The sequence below is a fragment of the Rana temporaria genome, chromosome 3, assembly GCF_905171775.1.
Source record: "Rana temporaria chromosome 3, aRanTem1.1, whole genome shotgun sequence".
NCBI lineage: Eukaryota > Metazoa > Chordata > Amphibia > Anura > Ranidae > Rana > Rana temporaria.
In genome coordinates, this window is record NC_053491.1 from 485,977,807 (window position 1) to 485,997,017 (window position 19,211).

Below are 19,211 nucleotides of genomic sequence, written 5' to 3' on the forward strand. Positions count from 1 at the left end.
AGGGGATCATCGTGGAACTGATGGGAGGAGCGTAGAGAGCTGTACCAAGAGGAGCCAGCGCCGCTGTTTAGGCAAGTTTAACACACAGACACACACCACACACACTTGCAAAATGGCTCACTACTCGAATGATAACAATCACAATTTCAAAAAATTGAAATAGTATTAATGTTTGCACTGACATTTTTTTAATGGCTCCCCAATGCACTAAAGGAACACACCTGCTGCATGGTAATATTTGGTAATTATACACTTTGATTTTTACTATATGAAATTGTGATTGTTATTATTCGAGTAACTCGAATAATAAAAATCACAATTTCATATAGTAAAAATCAAAGTGTATGATTACCAAGTGTATTACCATGCAGCAGGTGTGATCCTTTAGTGCATTGAGAAGCCATTAAAAAAATGTCAGTGCAAACATTAATACGTACAAAGTGCGCCAATGTGTGTTGCATTACTGCACTGCAAAGCCAGTCTGCTTTTACTGACTTCCCTTCTGAAAATACTAGTTTCTTGGCTGGAATATGTGGGGGACATGGCTGCAATATGTGGGGGGACATGGCTGGAATATGTGGGGGGACATGGCTGGAATATGTGGGGGACATGGCTGGAATATGTGGGGGACATGGCTGTAATATGTGGGGGGACATGGCTGGAATATGTGGGGGGACATGGCTGGAATATGTGGGGGACATGGCTGGAATATGTGGGGGGACATGGCTGGAATATATGTGGGGGACATGGCTGGAATATATGGGGGGACATGGCTGGAATATGTGGGGGGACATGGCTGGAATATGTGGGGGACATGGCTGCAATATGTGGGGGACATGGCTGGAATATGTGGGGGACATGGCTGGAATATGTGGGGGGACATGGCTGGAATATGTGGGGGGACATGGCTGGAATATGTGGGGGGACATGGCTGGAATATGTGGGGGGACATGGCTGGAATATGTGGGGGACATTGCTGGAATATGTGGGGGGCATGGCTGGAATATGTGGGGGGACATGGCTGGAATATGTGGGGGACATGGCTGGAATATGTGGGGGGACATGGCTGGAATATGTGGGGGGACATGGCTGCATATGTGGGGGGACATGGCTGCATATGTGGGGGGACATGGCTGCATATGTGGGGGGACATGGCTGGAATATGTGGGGGGACATGGCTGCATATGTGGGGGGACATGGCTGCATTTGTGGGGGGACATGGCTGCATATGTGGGGGGACATGGCTGCATTTGGGGACACATTTAAAAAAGTATCGGTATTCAGTATCGGCGAGTACATAAAAAAAAAAAGTATCGGTACTCGTACTCGGTCCTAAAAAAGTGGTATCGGGACAACCCTACCTGCTACCTGACTCCCCAGAGGACACTGTTTCTGGTCGTGTGTGCAGTCTAACCGCTGCCAGTTTCCTGCAGACTACTCTGATTATGTTGTTTGAACTTTTTCCTGTTGTGCTTTAAATACATCAAATGATTTTTTCATGTTGCTTTGTACTGTGTTGTGATGCTGAGGACAGCAACTGTAATATATTACATTTTGGATTTTGGATTTGGAGGCAGGTGCAGTCTATTTTCTCCACTGTAGGTGGCGCTTGACCACAGCAGCATTGCAGTTGGAGGGAAAGTCAAGAGGAACTTGGTTCCTCTATGACTTCTTGGGTCACTGGGGAAGCTATCTGATTAACTCTGGCAGTCATCTTGGTTCACCCAAAGCCAATTTAAGGCCCTGGCTCCCTGGTTTGGCGTGCATTTTGTGTGTGGGTAGTGTACGGACAGGTCACCCGTCTGACAGGGACAGTGATTAGAGGAGAGGTTCCAGATGAGTAGGGAAAGGAAAGGGACATGCCACACTTCCTGGAAACCTCCCAATTTTGGTACAGACCAGACAGACCCCATTCCGCTTGTAGGCAGGTTGCCTACTGTGTGTATTTAGTTAGCACCTGGCTGCCCAGGTCAGGTTAAAGGGGTTGTAAAGGTACAATTTGTTTTTCCTAAATATCTTCCTTTACCTTAGTGCAGTCCTCCTTCACTTACCTCATCCTTCCATTTTGCTTTTAAATGTCCTCATTTCTTCTGAGAAATCCTCACTTCCTGTTCTTCTGTCTGTAACTCCACACAGTAATGCAAGGCTTTCTCCCTGGTGTGGAGTGTCGTGCTCGCCCCCTCCCTTGGACTACAGGAGAGTCAGGACGCTCTCTACGTTGCAGATAGAGAAAGGAGCTGTGTGTTGGTGGGCTTCCTGACTCTCCACTAGTCCAAAGGAGGGGGCGAGCACGACACTCCACACCAGGGAGAAAGCCTTGCATTACTGTGTGGAGTTACAGACAGAAGAACTGGAAGTGAGGATTTCTCAGAAGAAATAAGGACATTTAAAAGCAAAATGTAAGGATGAGGTAAGTGAAGGAGGACGGCACTAAGGTAAAGGAAGATATTTAGGAAAAAAATGACCTTTACAACCCCTTTAATGTTTTGCTTTCCAGCCTCCCTCCTGTGTTCTATAAAAAGAAATAGGTCCAGATCCTGAGGGGGGTTCCATGGAACACTTGGGGAAACGCATGGGGAACCTACACTGAAGACATGCTGGGATCTATGGTCTCCTCTGGAAGGCTGATTCGCTGGAAGAAGACTGGAACATGGACTTCTCTGTTACAGCACCGCTAAGTTTGGACTTTCCTCCGAGAGACTTCTTCTGTGCAGGTAACCTGGGGCAACCACAGTTGGGTTCAGTTATGGAAAAGACATTACTGCATGTTGTACATGTTTTGCCAAAAGTTCAGTAAAGTTGCTTTAACTGCTCATGGCCTAGTCTGAAGTTACTAAAGGGGATGTGGTGCCCTGGACTCCTGGGTACCTCATACATCCCACTCTCTCCAATGACTCTGGACTAAGTCCCTAGGCACTCTGTGCTGCAAGGAAAGCCCCGGTATGCGGGGAGCCAGTTGCTAATCAAGGGTCCAAGCATCACATTCCTTCACTATCAGAGTGTCCATCACACTTGCCTGTCACCCATTCACTGGTTGGTTGGCTGCTTTAAAGTGACATCAATTGGTACAGTGGCAACAATTAAAGGGCACAGTGGTGACAATTAAAGGGCACAGTGGTGACAATTGATGGCACAGTGGCTGCGTTTGATGGCATGGCACAGTGGTGACAATTGATGGCACAGTGACTGCGTTTGATGGCATGGCACAGTGACTGCGTTTGATGGCATGGCACAGTGGCTGCGTTTGATGGCATGGCACAGTGGTGCGAATTGATGGCACAGTGGCTGCGTTTGATGGCATGGCACAGTGACTGCATTTGATGGCATGGCACAGTGGTGACAATTGATGGCACAGTGGCTGCGTTTGATGGCATGGCACAGTGGTGACAATTGATGGCACAGTGGCTACATTTGATGGGCACAGTGAGGCTGTAATTTTTTTATTTTATTCTTTTCGTTTGCGCCCCCCCAAAAATTTTGAGCACCAGCCGCCACTGGATTTGGCAGTAATCCATAAAAGGTAGTAAAGTTCATCATTGGGATTTGTAAGTCCACGATGGTCTCTAGATTCTAGACCCGACTGAGAACCCCGACTGGGTTCCCACCACCTCCCCATCCCCAAAGGAGGTGTTCCACTCCAACAGAGTAACTACTACTACATACAGTTTTTCCCAGGAACTGATCTCTACAACATTGGTTGAGACCCCTTAATTTATTGGTAGGGGGGCGATAACGTTGCACAAATTGCAGGACATACGCTAGCCCTTCCTACTCAGTTACCCTTAGCTCACAGGTCAACCTAAAGGACACATTAAGACATGGCAACATTTTACACCCGACTGTCCCAGTTAACTTGAGGGCATGACTGAGCACAAACAGATTAATGCTTCATAACCCTCTTGTTGGGATTTATATCTAATTGATCTATCTTTAATAACAAACATTACATACAGTATATACTGTGTTCTGTCCCCTTTAAGTCCCAGTTCACTTATATACGATGCGGGAACCAGCGATATTCCAGCGTTTCCGCATCACATGTCACCTGCCAGAGGGTTTCACTGACATCTGTGAACCGATGCGGGCATCAATGCAAATTTATTGACACCCCCAGATCGGTTCGCAGTGCGAACTGCCAAAGGGTTCAGGAATCGGATCACCTGGGTGTGAACACGCAGGTGATCCAATTCCAGTGCGCAACAAAAAAAGGTAATGCATGATTTTGGTGCCAATACCATGCAAATTCAGCCATAAACTCTGATCTGCACAGCAATGAGGTGTGAATCACATGCAATGTTTAGCATCGCACCAATGTGAACCCAGCCTAATGCCCTGTACACATGACTGACCGGGATTCCCGACGGCAAAAGGTCCGTCGGAAATCCAGAGGGGAAAACCGAAAACCTGCTCTCTACTTTTCCTCCGCACACACGTTCGGTTTTCCCGTCGGGAAAACTCAGATGAGAGCTCAGGTATGCTCCATCAGACTTTTTCCCCACAGGAAAACTGCCAAAAACTTGGCAGGCCTTACAGCTGTCACTAGCTGTGGCCATCCTACTCGCATTCCAGGTATCCTTTGTTAATTTCTATGTATTTGTTATGCCCTTATCCCCCTACCATGTGGGTCACTGTTTGATGGACCTATTCATTCATTCATTACAGATACCTACCTGTACTTTGAGGATACACTATAATTTTATTTTACCCATGGTCGCTGTGCTGTCTGGGAAGGATGCTTTATGCGCTCTGTTGTTTGCCTGCTGGTCTGCCACCTCTGTCCCGGGACGGGCATATGTTTGGTCTTAACTGTATTTACATTACCACTTAGACATACTATGTAAGTAACCAGAATTTACTTACTACCTCTTTTTTGGTGGATCCAATTTTAATACCTTGATCACTAATCAAATCTGTATTCCAGATATCCCACTACATCCGCCTCTGATGAGTGTTTTTCATATACACGAAACGCCGCGTCGGGCTTACAAAGATGTAGCTATACGCGTTTATGGGACCCATTCTGATCAACCAGTACTTCTATGATCTATTTACATTTTATACTTCACCTATTGCGTGGTTATGCCCAACCTCTATGTGGCTATATATGTTGTCATCGACTGTTATTTATTCAATGTATTTTTATATCAACTATTGTATTATGTATGAAATGTATGTTCTGTATTTTTGTACAAGTTATTTGTTTCTACCAAATATTCTATTTTCTCAATACATGAACATTTCATCTATGGTTTGTTTCATTACTTTGTCCCCATTTAGCCCACTGTTTCATTTAAAGTCCCAAATTCCCTTTGTTGCAATTTTCCGCATATGGGATGGAGATATAGTATGGATGTAATCTCATATAAAGTCCAGACACAAGGATGGAGATACATCACAGAGGTATTCTCATTTAAAGTCCCAAACACCTTCGGGTGGTCCCCCTTTTTTCTTCAGCCGGGAATCCCGACGGGAAAAAGGAAAGCTGGCCGATTCCGGCAGTTTTGCCGTCTGAAAAACTGCACACGGCCGGGATTCCCCCTGCCAAAAGCTCTCCTCATGTGTATGGGGCATAAGAGTCCAAGAACAAGGAATGTGCTACTCAACTAGGACACCGAAGAGTGGGGCAATGTGGGAACTCACAGACTCCAATAAAATGTATTTGTTTTAGAAATTAGACTTACCATTTACAAAAATATAATGAATTGTGGAATCGATCTCCATTACTTTACTTGTCATGCTGGAGGCTGTAGAAAGAGGAAAACAAACCTGAATCGATCAAGACTTCATACAACATTTAAAACACTTATTTTACTTCATGACCATTAGAGCAATATGGGAGTATGAAAGTGGGTGGTATGTACAGGAGAGGAGTGTCGAGGGTATGACAGTGGGCAGTACGTACAGGAGAGGAGTGTGGAGGGAATGATAGGGGCAGTACGTACAGGAGAGGAGTGTGGAGGGGATGACAGTGGGCAGTATGTACAGGAGAGGAGTGTGGAGGGTATGACAGTGGGCAGTATGTACAGGAGAGGAGTGTGGAGGGTATGACAGTGGGCAGTACGTACAGGAGAGGAGTGTGGAGGGTATGACAGTGGGCAGTATGTACAGGAGAGGAGTGTGGAGGGTATGACAGTGGGCAGTATGTACAGGAGAGGAGTGTGGAGGGTATGACAGTGGGTGGTATGTACAGGAGAGGAGTGTGAAGATTATGACAGTGGGCAGTACGTACAGGAGAGGAGTGTGGAGGGTATGACAGTGGGCAGTACGTACAGGAGAGGAGTGTGGAGGGTATGACAGTGGGCAGTACGAACAGGAGAGGAGTGTGGAGGGTATGATAGTGGGCAGTACGTACAGGAGAGGAGTATGGAGGGTATGACAGTGGGTTGTATGTACAGGAGAGAAGTGTGGAGGGTATGACAGTGGGCAGTATGTACAGGAGAGGAGTGTGGAGGGTATGACAGTGGGCAGTATGTACAGGAGAAGAGTGTGGAGGGTATGGCAGTGGACAGTATGTACAGGAGAGGAGTGTGGAGGGTATGACAATGGGCAGTATGTTCAGGAGAGCAGTGTGGAGGGTATGACAGTGGGAAGTATGTACAGGAGAGGAGTGTGGAAGGGATGACAGGGGACAGTATGTACAGGAGGGGAGTGTGGAGGGTATGACAGTGGGAAGTATGTACAGGAGAGGAGTGTGGAAGGGATGACAGGGGACAGTATTTACAGGAGGGTAGTGTGGAGGGTATGACAGTGGGCAGTATGTACAGGAGAGGAGAGTGGAGGGTATGACAGTGGGCAGTATGTACAGGAGAGGAGTGTGGAGGGTATGACAGTGGGTTCTATGTACAGGAGATGAATGTTGAGGGTATGACAGTGGGTGGTATGTACAGGAGAGGAGTGTGGAGGGTATGAAAGTGGGTGGTATGTACAGGAGAGGAGTGTGGAGGTTATGACAGTGGGCAGTATGTACAGGAGAGGAGTGTGGAGAGTATGACAGTGGGCAGTATGTACAGGAGAGGAGTGTGGAGGGGATGACAGTGGGTTCAATGTACAGGAGAGGAATGTTGAGGGTATGACAGTGTGCAGTATGTACAGGAGAGGAGTGTGGAGGGTATGACAGTGGGCAGTATGTACAGGAGAGGAGTGTGGAGGGTATGACAGTGAGCAGTATGAACAGGAGAGGAGTGTGGGAGGATATGACAGTGGGCAGTATGTACAGGAGAGGAGTGTGGAGGGTATGACAGTGGGCAGTATGTACAGGAGAGGAGTGTGGAGGATATGGCAGTGGGCAGTATGTACAGGAGAGGAGAGTGGAGGGTATGACAGTGGGCAGTATGTACAGGAGAGGAGTGTGGAGGGTATGACATTAGGCAGTAAGTACAGGAGAGGCGTCTGGGGGTATGACAGTGGGCAGTATGTACAGGAGAGGAGTGTGGAAGGTATGACAGTGGGCAGTATGTACAGGAGAGGAGAGTGGAGGGTATGACAGTGGGCAGTATGTACAGGAGAGGAGTGTGGAGGGTATGACATTAGGCAGTAAGTACAGGAGAGGCGTCTGGGGGTATGACAGTGGGCAGTATGTACAGGAGAGGAGTGTGGAAGGTATGACAGTGGGCAGTATGTACAGGAGAGGAGTGTGGAGGGTATGACAATGGACAGTATGTACAGGGGAGGGGCATGGAGGGTATGACAGTTGGAACAAGGACTGTGCTACTCAACCAGGACACTTGAGAGGGGGCATTATGGGAAGAATTGGACTGCAAAAAAGTTATTTGTTTTAGAAATTCAACTTACCATTTATTGAAATATAATTAATTGTGGAATCGATCTCCATTACTTTACTGGTCAAACTGGAGACTGTAGAAAGAGAAAAACAAACCTACATTTTTTAAATAAATTCACCAAAATTATTATGCAGTCTAAAAACTATACACATATTTATATTACTTCATGACCAGTAGAGCGATGTTGAGGGTATGACAGTGGGCAGTATGTACAGGAGAGGAGTGTGGAGGATATGAAAGTTGGCAGTATGTATAGGAGAGGAGTGTGGAGGGTATGACAGTGGGCAGTATCTACAGGAGAGGTTTATGGAGTGTATGACAGTGGGCAGTTTGTACAGTAGAGGAGTGTGGAGGGTATGACAGTGGGTTCTATGTACAGGAGAGGAATGTGGAGGGTATGACAGTGGGTTCTATGTACAGGAGAGGAGTGTGGAGGGTATGACAGTGGGTTGTATGTACAGGAGAGGAGTGTGGAGGGTATGACAGTGGGCAGTATGTACAGGAGAGGAGTGTGGAGGGTATGGCAGTGGGCAGTACGTACAGGAGAGGAGTGTGGAGATTATGACAGTGGGCAGTATGTACAGGAGAGGTTTATGGAGTGTATGACAGTGGGCAGTTTGTACAGTAGAGGAGTGTGGAGGGTATGACAGTGGGCAGTTTGTACAGTAGAGGAGTGTGGAGGGTATGACAGTGGGTTCTATGTACAGGAGAGGAATGTGGAGGGTATGACAGTGGGCAGTACGTACAGGAGAGGAGTGTGGAGATTATGACAGTGGGCAGTATGTACAGGAGAGGAGTGTGGAGGATATGACAGTGGGCAGTATGTACAGGAGAGGAGTGTGGAGGGTATGACAGTGGGCAGTATGTACAGGAGAGGAGTGTGGAGGGTATGACAGTGGGCAGTATGTACAGGAGAGGGGTGTGGGAGGATATGACAGTGGGCAGTATGTACAGGAGAGGGGTGTGGGAGGATATGACAGTGGGCAGTATGTACAGGAGAGGGGTGTGGGAAGATATGACATTGGGCAGTATGTACAGGAGAGGAGTGTGGAGGGTATGACAGTGGGCAGTATGTACAGGAGAGGAGTGTGGAGGGTATGACAGTGAGCAGTATGTACAGGAGAGGAGTGTAGAGGGTATGACAGTGGGCAGTATATACAGGAGAGGAGTGTGGAGGATTACGTCATCCGGAGGCCACGCCCCCTTGTAACGTCACCGCCAGGGGCATGATGGGTCTGTGACCTCACAGGGGGCATGGCCACTGGATTATGTAATCCGATTGCCACGCCCCCATCATTATTTAAGAAATGCTTGACATCGGCGTGGGACACACATCGGAGGAGGGTCATCAGGGGAGTGGCGGCAGAGGAAGAAGAACACCGGACAAAGAAGACAGAAGAAAGAAGAAGAGCGGAAGAAGAAGCAGGGGGAGGAGGAGGAGAAGACCTGAGGATGTAGATGTGGGAGAAGATGGAGGAAGACTGGAGGAAGAAGCAGAGAAGAAGATATTTTTAATAAATGACTTGTCAAAATCTGTCTACTGCATTTTTTAACACTACAGTATTCTTTTTTTTTGTGAATTGGTAGGGGTACAATGTACTCCATACTCATTTACATAAGGGGGTCGGGATCTTTCAGATTCCGATAAGCCCCCCCGCCCACAGACCCCGACAACCACCGGGAAAGGGTTGTCGGGAAGAGGCCCTTGTCCCTATCAACATGGGGGCAAGGTGCTTTGGGGTGGGGGGCGCAGAGCTGTTTCGGTTTTTCTTCGGGTCTCCTTTTCCCCTGTGTTCAGTGGGGGCCGAAGGCAAGAAAGTGGACTATTTCATCACTTTCGGCTTTAGATGGATTAATCTGCAGCAGTGCTCCCGCCCACTCTACCTCCGCTGTCACTGAAACCGGCCCACTGAGCCATCGGCCCACCAGGAAACTCCCGGTAGTCCCGATGGCCAGTACATGCCTGCAGGCACGCATTGCTAAATCGTCCTTTATAACTCTTTTTACACATGCATTCAACCATACGCATGAGAACTGATTTCTAGTTCTTGTCAGATATGTACATGCAGATTGCAAACGCAGTGTGCAGGCACCAAATTGCATGATATCACAGTGCCATGCCATTTGCCATTTTTAAAAAGTAGCACATGCACTACTTTTATTGCATTCCATTGCGATTTGAAGCGAATGGGCTACAAATCTGCCCTGCGCAGTCCACCTTCCTTTGTGATTTAGGTGTGAAACAGCCCTAAACAGTGGCGGCTGGTGAAGTTTTAGGAAGGGGGGGGTGCCAGACCACGCCCTTCTTTTGACCCCTCCCATTTTACAAAAATGGGTGTGGTTTCAGCGGAACATTGGGCGTGGCTTAAATGGTGTGTGGTTGGGGGTGGATTTTCCGATAAAAACTTTTTCCGTTGGAAAAATAGAGAACCAGCTCTCAATCTTTTGTTGGCGGAAATTCCAACAAGAAAAGTCCGATGTGAGCTTTTGGTCGGAAATTCCGACCGTGTGTACGCTCCGTCAGACTTTTTCTGTCGGAATTACCGCCAACAAAAGTTCGAGAGCTGGTTCTCTTTTTTTCCGACGAGAAAAGTTCCTAATCGGAAAATCCGCTCAGCGCGCAAAAAAACCCGCATGCTCAGAATCAAGCAGAAGAGCCGAACTGCCTATTGAACTTCATTGATCTCGGCTCGTCGTACGTCTTGTACGTCACCGCGTTCTGGATGGTCGGAATTTCCGACAACATTTGTGTGACCGTTTGTATGCAAGACAAGTTTGAGCCAACATTCCGTCAGAAAAAATCCATGGTTTTCTTGTCGGAATTTCCGATCTTGAGCGGCATGAGATGAATGAGGGATGGAGGGACAGCGGGCCCAGATCCTACTCCACAATATAAATATGTGTATTCCAGAAAGTTTAACAATCAGCAGATAAAGATACTCCAAACACCTGGTGTTGGCGCTTCAATCATCCCGGCACCATGGTTGTTATGGTGTCGGGATGATTGAAGCGCATTATTTTTATAATTACATTGTAATATAAAATTAAATCATTCAACTCACCATAATGAAGAACCAGTGGGAGCCCTGAGTGTGTCACCTGCCATGTCGCCTGCCACCAAATTCCAACAGGTGTCCCCAGCGGAGTCCGTCCTCACATTAGGTGCCCCCAGCGGAGTCCGTCCTAACATTAGGTGTCCCCAGCAGAGTCCATCCTTATATCAGGTCCCCCAATATCAGAGTCTGTCCTTAAATTTTTTTTTGTTTGTTTTTATTTATTTATTTTTAAAGTGTATTTTGTGCGTGTAACCGAGAGAGGAGCCGGACTGCAGGAGTTGGGAGTAGGCAGGCCTCCCCCAGAGGCAATCTGCCACCTTTCTCCATGCCCCGGGTGGCAATGGTGGGTGTGTGAGGGGGTCCTCCCACACAGCCCGCCCTACCTGCTCCGCTTTGAAGCCCAACGGGGCAGAGGGACTCCCTATAAGGGAGTTAGAGGATCTAGCCCGCTCAACCAGCCCCGTTAGTCCTTCGCCTCTCTCTTTAGAGACCGCGTGGTCAAAGTGCATGCATGTTAACCCAATTTCGAGTGCGTGTAAGTGTGGTGGTTTTTGCGGGAGGGGGGTGGACGTACTAAGCGCAAGCTTACCTCGCATAGCACACCCACCGGGAGCCGGGCTGAGACCACCAAACTCAATTCACATGTAGCTGAGACCGGGATCCAAACCTCTAGCTGCAGAGGTGAATGGCTTGTCAGTGCAGTGCCAATCGCGTTGAGCCACCGCAGCTCCCCAAGAGTCTGTCCTTACATCACGTGCCCCCAGCAGAGTCTGTCCTTACATCACATGCCCCCAGCAGAGTCCGTCCTTACATCAGGTGCCCCCAGCAGAGTCTGTCCTTACATCAGGTGCCCCCAGCAGAGTCCGTCCTTACATCAGGTGCCTCCAGCGGAGTCGGTCCTTACATCAGGTGCCCCCAGCGGAGTCTGTCCTTACATCAGATGCCTCCAGCAGAGTCCCTCCTTACATAAGGTGCCCCCATTAGCGGAGCCCCTCCTTACACCTGTGTCCCCAGCAGCCGAGCCCCTCCATACATCAGTCTCCCCATCAGCGGAGTCCCTCCTTACATGTGTGTCCCCATCAGCAGAGACCCTCCTTACATCAGCTTCCCCATCAGCAGAGTCCTCCTCACATCTCAATGTCCCCATCAGCAGAGTCCTCCTCACATGTATGTCCCCATCAGCAGAGTCATCCTCACATGTATGTTCCCATCAGCAGAGTCCTCCACACATGTGTCCCCGGCAGGGGAGCCCCTCCTTCATGCTGCATCTGTCCCCTTCAGCTGCAGCTAGTCAGTTCCCAGGTATCTCCGTGTTTTCAGTAGAGAGGGGAAGGGCCTCTCCTCTGAACACAAGGGGATTACGGCGGCCATCTTTTTGTAGCCCACTGGAAGTGACATCTTACCCAGAGAACAAAGCACCCAGCCGTAGTGATACTACGGGCGGGCGTAAGTTCGGCGCGATGGCCTGCGCCACAAGCCCATTTAAACCCTGCAGATTAAGTGTCTCATCTGCAATCTTGTGATTGCACAGACATGGTGCTTCCCATAGTGCACTGTGTCAGGCGCCCGAACACAGTGCACTAAAAGGACATTTTTTCTTTTTTTTTTAAGGGCCTTTTTTGTGACTGCTGGGGGGAGGTGCCCATGCACCCTCCTATGGACAGGCCGCCACTGGCCATAAATCTAGTTGTGATGTCTCATATTACAGTAGGATAAACAAAGCACTGGTACCATCCAGTGTAGCAATGATAAAGACCTTAGACACCCTATTATATCAGCCATAAGCTTGATGCCTGAAAACGTTTATTAACAACAACTGAACTTAAAACCTTAACCTGCATTAAACCTAGAAATAATTTATAGAAGTTGCCAGATGCCAATACAAGCTCCTTCTCCACCTACCAGTTTCCCTCAGACGTGACTGCTCCTCGGCCATGTTCACATCTGGTCAGGAAGAAAAAATTAATATAATTACAGGAAAGTTTATCCAAGGCACAAATCCAAACTTATCTTATCTCTGAAATGTGGATTCAGGTCCGATTCAACTTCAATCCCAAATCTGGATTTCAAAACTAAAATTTAATGTTCAGACTTCTGAAATTTCAACCCATTCTGAATTCCCATCACACTTGTGGTATAAAAAAAATAATAATAATTGCACCGACCCATTTAGTTTAGTATTAAATCCTAGAATTCAAGTTTTTTCCATTAAAAAAAGGTTCTACTAATGCTACAGTGAGCAACTACTGTAGTAACAGTTTGGTGAAGACCATTTATGGTTCCAGCAATACTGTGTACAAAGCCAGCCCCATAAAGACACGGTTTGACCAGCTTGGGGTGGGGTATCTCAAGTGTTCTGCACAGAGCCCTGACCTCAACCCTACTGAACACCTTTGGGATGAATTGGAATGTCGATTGTGAGCTATGTCTTCTCATCCAACATCAGTGTCTAACCTCACAAATGCTCTTTGGCTCATTGGACACAAATTCCCAGACACACTCCAAATTTTTGAGGGAAGTCTTCTCGGAAGAGTGGAGCCATCTCCATAAAGACGTGGTTTGACCAGTTTTTAAAAACTAGAGTGTCTTGCACAGTTCCCTGACCCCCACCTTACTGCATACCTTTGCAATGAATTGAAACATTTAATGTGAACCAGGTCTTCTGATCCAACATCAGTACCTGACCTCACAAATGGGCCCAAATTCTCACAGACACCCTGTAAAATCTTGTGCATAGTCTTTCCAGAAGAGTGAAATCTATTGAAAAGTGTCAGAACTCACTATTAACAATTATGGTTTTGAAATGGGATGGAATGGGGTGGAATATGATGTCCAACAAGCTCATATACACTATATTGTCAAAGTATTGGGACGCCTGCCTTTACACACACACATAAACTTTAATGGCATCCCAGTCTTAGTCCTTAGGGTTCAATATTGAGTTGGCCCACCCTTCGAATTTTAATGGCATCCCAGTCTTGTTCCGTAGGGTTCAATATTGAGTTGGCCCACCCTTCAAACTTTAATGGCATCCCAGTCTTGTTCCATAGGGTTCAATATTGAGTTGGCCCACCCTTCGAACTTTAATGGCATCCCAGTCTTAGTCTGTAGAGTTCAATATTGAGTTGGCCCACCCTTCGAACTTTAATGGCATCCCAGTATTAGTCTGTAGGGTTCACAATTGAGTTGGCCAACCCTTTGAAGCTTTAACAGCTTCAACTCTCCTGGGAAGGCCGTCCACAAGGTTTAGGAGGGTGTCTATGGGAATGTTTGACCATTCTTCCAGAAGCGCATTTGTGAGGTCAGGCACTGATGTTGGAGAAGAAGGCCTGGCTCGCATTCTCCACTCCAATTCATCCCAAAGGTGTTCGACCTGGTTAAGGTCAGGACTCTGTGCTGGCCAGTCAAGTTCCTCCACCCCAAACTCGCTCATCTATGGACCTTGCTTTGTGCACTGGTGGGCAGTCATGTTGGAACAGAAAGGGACCATCCCCAAACTGTTCCCACAAAGTTCGGAGCATTGAAATTGTCCAAAATGTCTTGGTATGCTTGCTATGCTGTTTCCTTTAGGCCAGGTTCACACCATTGCAAATTGGATGTGGTTTCCCCGCATCCAATTAGCAATAGCAGATCATTTTGAGCCGGTTCAGATATCTCCGCATAGGGTCTGGTGTGATTTGCACAAAAACGTTTGCGTTTTTTGGTCCGTTTCAGGTCCGAATTCAGCCCAAAATTTGGGTTGAAATCGGACCTGAAACGGTGAACCAGGAGACACAGAACCCCTGCTGTGAGCCGCATGCAGCTCATATATGAACCAAGCCTAATGCCACGTACAGACAATCAGAAATTACGACAAGAAAACCGTGGATTTATTTCCGACGGAATGTTGGCTCAAACTTGTGTTGCATACACACGGTCACACAAAATTCTGACCGTCAAGAACACGGTGACGTACAACATGTACGATGAGCCGAGAAAAATGAAGTTCAATAGGCAGTGCTGCTCTTCTGCTTCTGATTCTGAGCATGCATGGATTTTTGTGCGTCGGAATTGCATACAGACGACGATTGGAATTTGAGAACCAGCTCCCAAAGATGGATCATACACACGGTCGGAATTTCCCACCAAAAGCTCACATTGAATTTTTCTTGTCGGAAAAGTGCCCAATTCTGACCGTGTGTACGCGGCATAAGAGTTCCCTTAACTGGAACTAAGGGGCCAAGCCCAACCCCCCGAAACACAACCCCACACCATAATCCCCCCTCCACCAAAGTGATTTGGAGGGATGGCCCAATACTTTTGGCAATATAGTGTGGATGAGTGAGTTTAGGGTGGAGGAACTTGACTGGCATGCACAGAGTCAACCTGATAGAACACCTTTGGGATGAATTAGAGTGGAGACTGTGAGTCAGGCCTTCTCGTCCACCATCAGTGCCTGACCTCACAAATGCTCTTCTGGAAGAATGGTCAAAAATTCCCATAGACACACTCCTAAACCTTGTGCACAGCCTTCCCAGAAGAGTTGAAGCTGTTATAGCTGCAAAGGGCGGGGCCAACTCAATGTTGAACCCTACGGACTAAGACTGGGATGCTATTAAAGTTCATGTGCGTGTAAAGGCCGGCGCCCCAATACTTTTGGCAATATAGTGTAGGTGTGATGGTCAGGGGTCTAAAGACTGTTGGCCATGTATTGTAAGCCCACGCTAAGAAAATCTTAGGTCAAAAGAGGGCTGAAAATCTAAATTGTTTTATAAAAATATAGGCGAAAATAACATTTTTAACTGTAGCAGTAATACTCACAGGAGATGAACAGGAAACCTGTGACAACACCCAGAGCAAGGAACAGGAAGATGAGAAGGACCACCAGGATCAGTAGGCGCCAAATTTTAGTATTCATGGCAGCTGAAATAGTTATAGACAGATAATTGTGAAGAAGCCATCAACTTATATAGGAAATCCTCCTCCATACACAAAGCCATTCCAACACCATCCTAAACAATGAGGTTGGATATTCCCAGAATGCCTTGCTCTTGCTCTAGTCAATTGCACTGGGTAAATGTGACATTTACAGGTGATACTCGAAAAATTTGAATATCGTGCAAAAGGTAATTTATTTCACTAATGCAACTTAAAAGGTGAAACTAATATATGAAAGTGTTGGGGACTTTCACAAGGAGTGGACTGAGGCTGGAGTCAGTGCATCCAGAGCACCACACACAGACGGATCCTGGACATGGGCTTCAAATGTCGTATTCCTCTTGTCAAGCCTCCTGAACAACAAACAACGTCAGAAGCAGTGGCCGTTCGTCCATAGAGGGCGCTGGAGCGCCGCCCCCTCTGGCTCCCTCACACACCACTGACTAATAACATTGATTCATGCATTGCATGAATCGATGTTATTGTCGCCGCTGGCCGGATTCTGATGGTCGGACTCGGATATGAGCGCCGACCACCTGAATAGCGGCAGCTGGTTGGCTGTATGGAAGTGCCTATCAGAGCCAGTGGCTCTCAGCCTTCCGGATGCTTATCCAGGGAAAGTACCGGGGTGCGTTCCTTGGATAAGACTGACAGGCGTCTCAGCCAATCAGGTTGACCGCTTCTGGCTATCGGTAACCTGATTGGCTAAACCGCCCGGGACACACACAGCCGACACTGCCAGTGACACCGCCGCCAGTGACACCGCTGCCAGTGACACCACACCACCGCCGCCCAGGTATTGTGTCTTTGTCTGATCGCACGCAGGGCTGAGCATTCACACCACCAGCTTCCAGCATCCATGCTTTGTACTACTGCACGTGAGTTATGTCAGTGGGCTCCCCCCGTGTTGTGTGTGCGGCTCCTGAGCATGCATTTATAGTTTATAGCATATAAATGGTATTTATTGTTTATAGAATATTAATGGCATTTATAGAATATAGATGGCATTTATAGTTTATGCTGGCATGGCACAGTGGCTGCGTTTGATGGCATGGCACAGTGACTGCATTTGATGGCTTGGCACAGTGGTGACAATTGATGGCACAGTGGCTGCATTTGATGGGCACAGTGAGGCTGCAATTTTTTTTTCCGTTTGCGCCCCCCCAAAAATTTTGAGCACCAGCCGCCACTGGTCAGAAGCGTCTTACCTGGGCTAAAGAAAAACACACCTGGTCTGGTGCTCAGGGGTCCATAGTCCTCTTTTCTGATGAGAGCAAATTTTGCATCTCATTTGGAAACCAAGGAGCCGGAGTATGGAGGAAGAATGGAGGAAACCAAGGATCCGGAGTATGGAGGAAGAATGGAGGAAACCAAGGAGCCAGAGTATGGAGGAAGAATGGAGGAAACAAGGAGCCGGAGTATGGATGAAGAATGGAGGAAACCAAGGAGCCGAAGTTTGGAGGAAGAATGGAGGAAACCAAGGAGCCAGAGTATGGAGGAAGAATGGAGGAAACCAAGGAGCCGGAGTATGGAGGAAGAATGGAGGAAACCAAGGAGCCAGAGTATGGAGGAAGAATGGAGGAAACCAAGGATCCGGAGTATGGAGGAAGAATGGAGGAAACCAAGGAGCCAGAGTATGGAGGAAGAATGGAGGAAACAAGGAGCCGGAGTATGGAGGAAGAATGGAGGAAACCAAGGAGCCGGAGTATGGAAGAAGAATGGAGGAAACCAAGGAGCCGGAGTATGGAAGAAGAATGGAGGAAACCAAGGAGCCAGAGTATGGAGGAAGAATGGAGGAAACCAAGGAGCCGGAGTATGGAGGAAGAATGGAGGAAACCAAGGAGCCAGAGTATGGAGGAAGAATGGAGGAAACCAAGGAGCCGGAGTATGGAGGAAGAATGGAGAGGCACACACTGCAAGATGCTTGAAGTCCAGTGTGAAGTTTCCACAGTCTGTGATGATTTGGGGAGCCGTGTCATCTGCTGGTGTTGGTCCACTGAGCTTCATTAAGTCCGGGGTCACCACAGCCGTCTACCAGGAGATTTTGGAGCACTTCATGCTTCCTTCCACAGACGAGCTCTATGGGGATGGTGACTTCATTTTCCAGCAGGACTTGGCACCTCCCCCACACTGCCAAAAGCACCAAAACCTGGTTCAATGACCGTGGGATTACTGTGCTTGATTGGCCAGCAAACTCGCCTGACCTGGACCCCATAGAGAATCTATGGGGCATTGCCAAGAGAAAGATGAGACATGAGACCCAACAATGCAGAAGAGCTGAAGGCCGCTATTGAATCATCCTGGTCTTCCATAACACCTCAGCAGTGCCACAGGCTGATCGCTTCCATGCAACGCCGCATTGAGGGGCCAAAACCAAGTACTGAGGGGCCCAAACCAAGTACTGAGTACATATGCATGCTTCTACTTTTCAGAGGTCCGATATTGTTCTATGTACAATCCTTGTTTTATTGATTGCATGTAATATTCAATTTTCTGAGATTGTGGATTTGGGGTTTTCATGAGCTGGAATCCACAATCATCACAATTATGACAAATCACGGCTTGAACTTTCTTGCGTTGCATGTAATGAGTCTCTCTCATATATTAGTTTCACCTTTTAAGTTTCATTAGTGAAATAAATGAACTTTTGCACGATATTCTAATTTTTCGAGTATCACCTGTATATCAGGTGCTGCTGAGTTGTACATTTTCCTCCACAACCTTCAAATTAAAGTCACATTTAGGTATTGGTCTTCATACACCAATAATTGGACCAATAAGAATCCCTCTTTCATTGGCTTATGTGCTCCAGATAAATAGAGTTCTTCCTAATAGTTGCAAGATTTATAGAGCCAAGACTACAAAATATTGGTGTTAGTAAAAGGTAAATGTCCTATAAATGAAGGTGTGTGTCCTCCGATGGAGTAGGACCTGTAGTAGAGCAGAAGGTTGTATCTTGTTATAGTTACAGCTCACCATTGGCTTTTTCAGAATTCTTCTTTCTCTGTGGACCACGATCATGCAAAGTGGCGTACGCACCTTCCTCGTCAGAGTTCCCTGAGGGCAAATATAGAAAGAGCAACTCCCGGCATTGTGTGCAATCAATATACTGGAAGGTCTTAAAACAACGCGTTTCAATGCATAGTACATGACTATGGTATTAACCATGGCTTGTTACCTGCTATGCCAATAAAACCACCCCTTTTCCTTTAATGACCACATCACACAAAACTGGGGTACATTTGCTGTAGCAGCAAATATATAAATAACCAATAATGAATCAATAACCTTTTAAACATACAGGGGCGGCTCTAGGCTTTGTGAGGCCTTAGGCAAACCTTGACATGGGGCCCCACTCACACCCATGATGGGAAAAATAATTCAAGGACAAGAGCCTCTTCTCCACAACCCTGCCCAGTGGTTGTGGGGGTCTGTGGCCAGGGGGCTTATCGGAATC

At 47.3% G+C, this 19,211-nt stretch overlaps 1 protein-coding gene across 1 annotated transcript in view; it reads right to left on the reverse strand.

The window, feature by feature from the left end:
* Positions 1-19,211, reverse strand: part of LOC120931037 (hepatic lectin-like) — a 42,070-nt gene that overhangs the window by 21,303 nt on the left and 1,556 nt on the right. The window contains exons 2-6 of the mRNA XM_040342163.1: positions 18,731-18,811; positions 15,638-15,739; positions 12,740-12,781; positions 7,792-7,854; positions 5,682-5,744 (exon numbers count right to left, since the gene is read on the reverse strand). Coding sequence (XP_040198097.1) covers positions 5,682-5,744; positions 7,792-7,854; positions 12,740-12,781; positions 15,638-15,739; positions 18,731-18,811 — 351 coding nt within the window. The remainder of the gene's footprint in view (positions 1-5,681; positions 5,745-7,791; positions 7,855-12,739; positions 12,782-15,637; positions 15,740-18,730; positions 18,812-19,211) is intronic.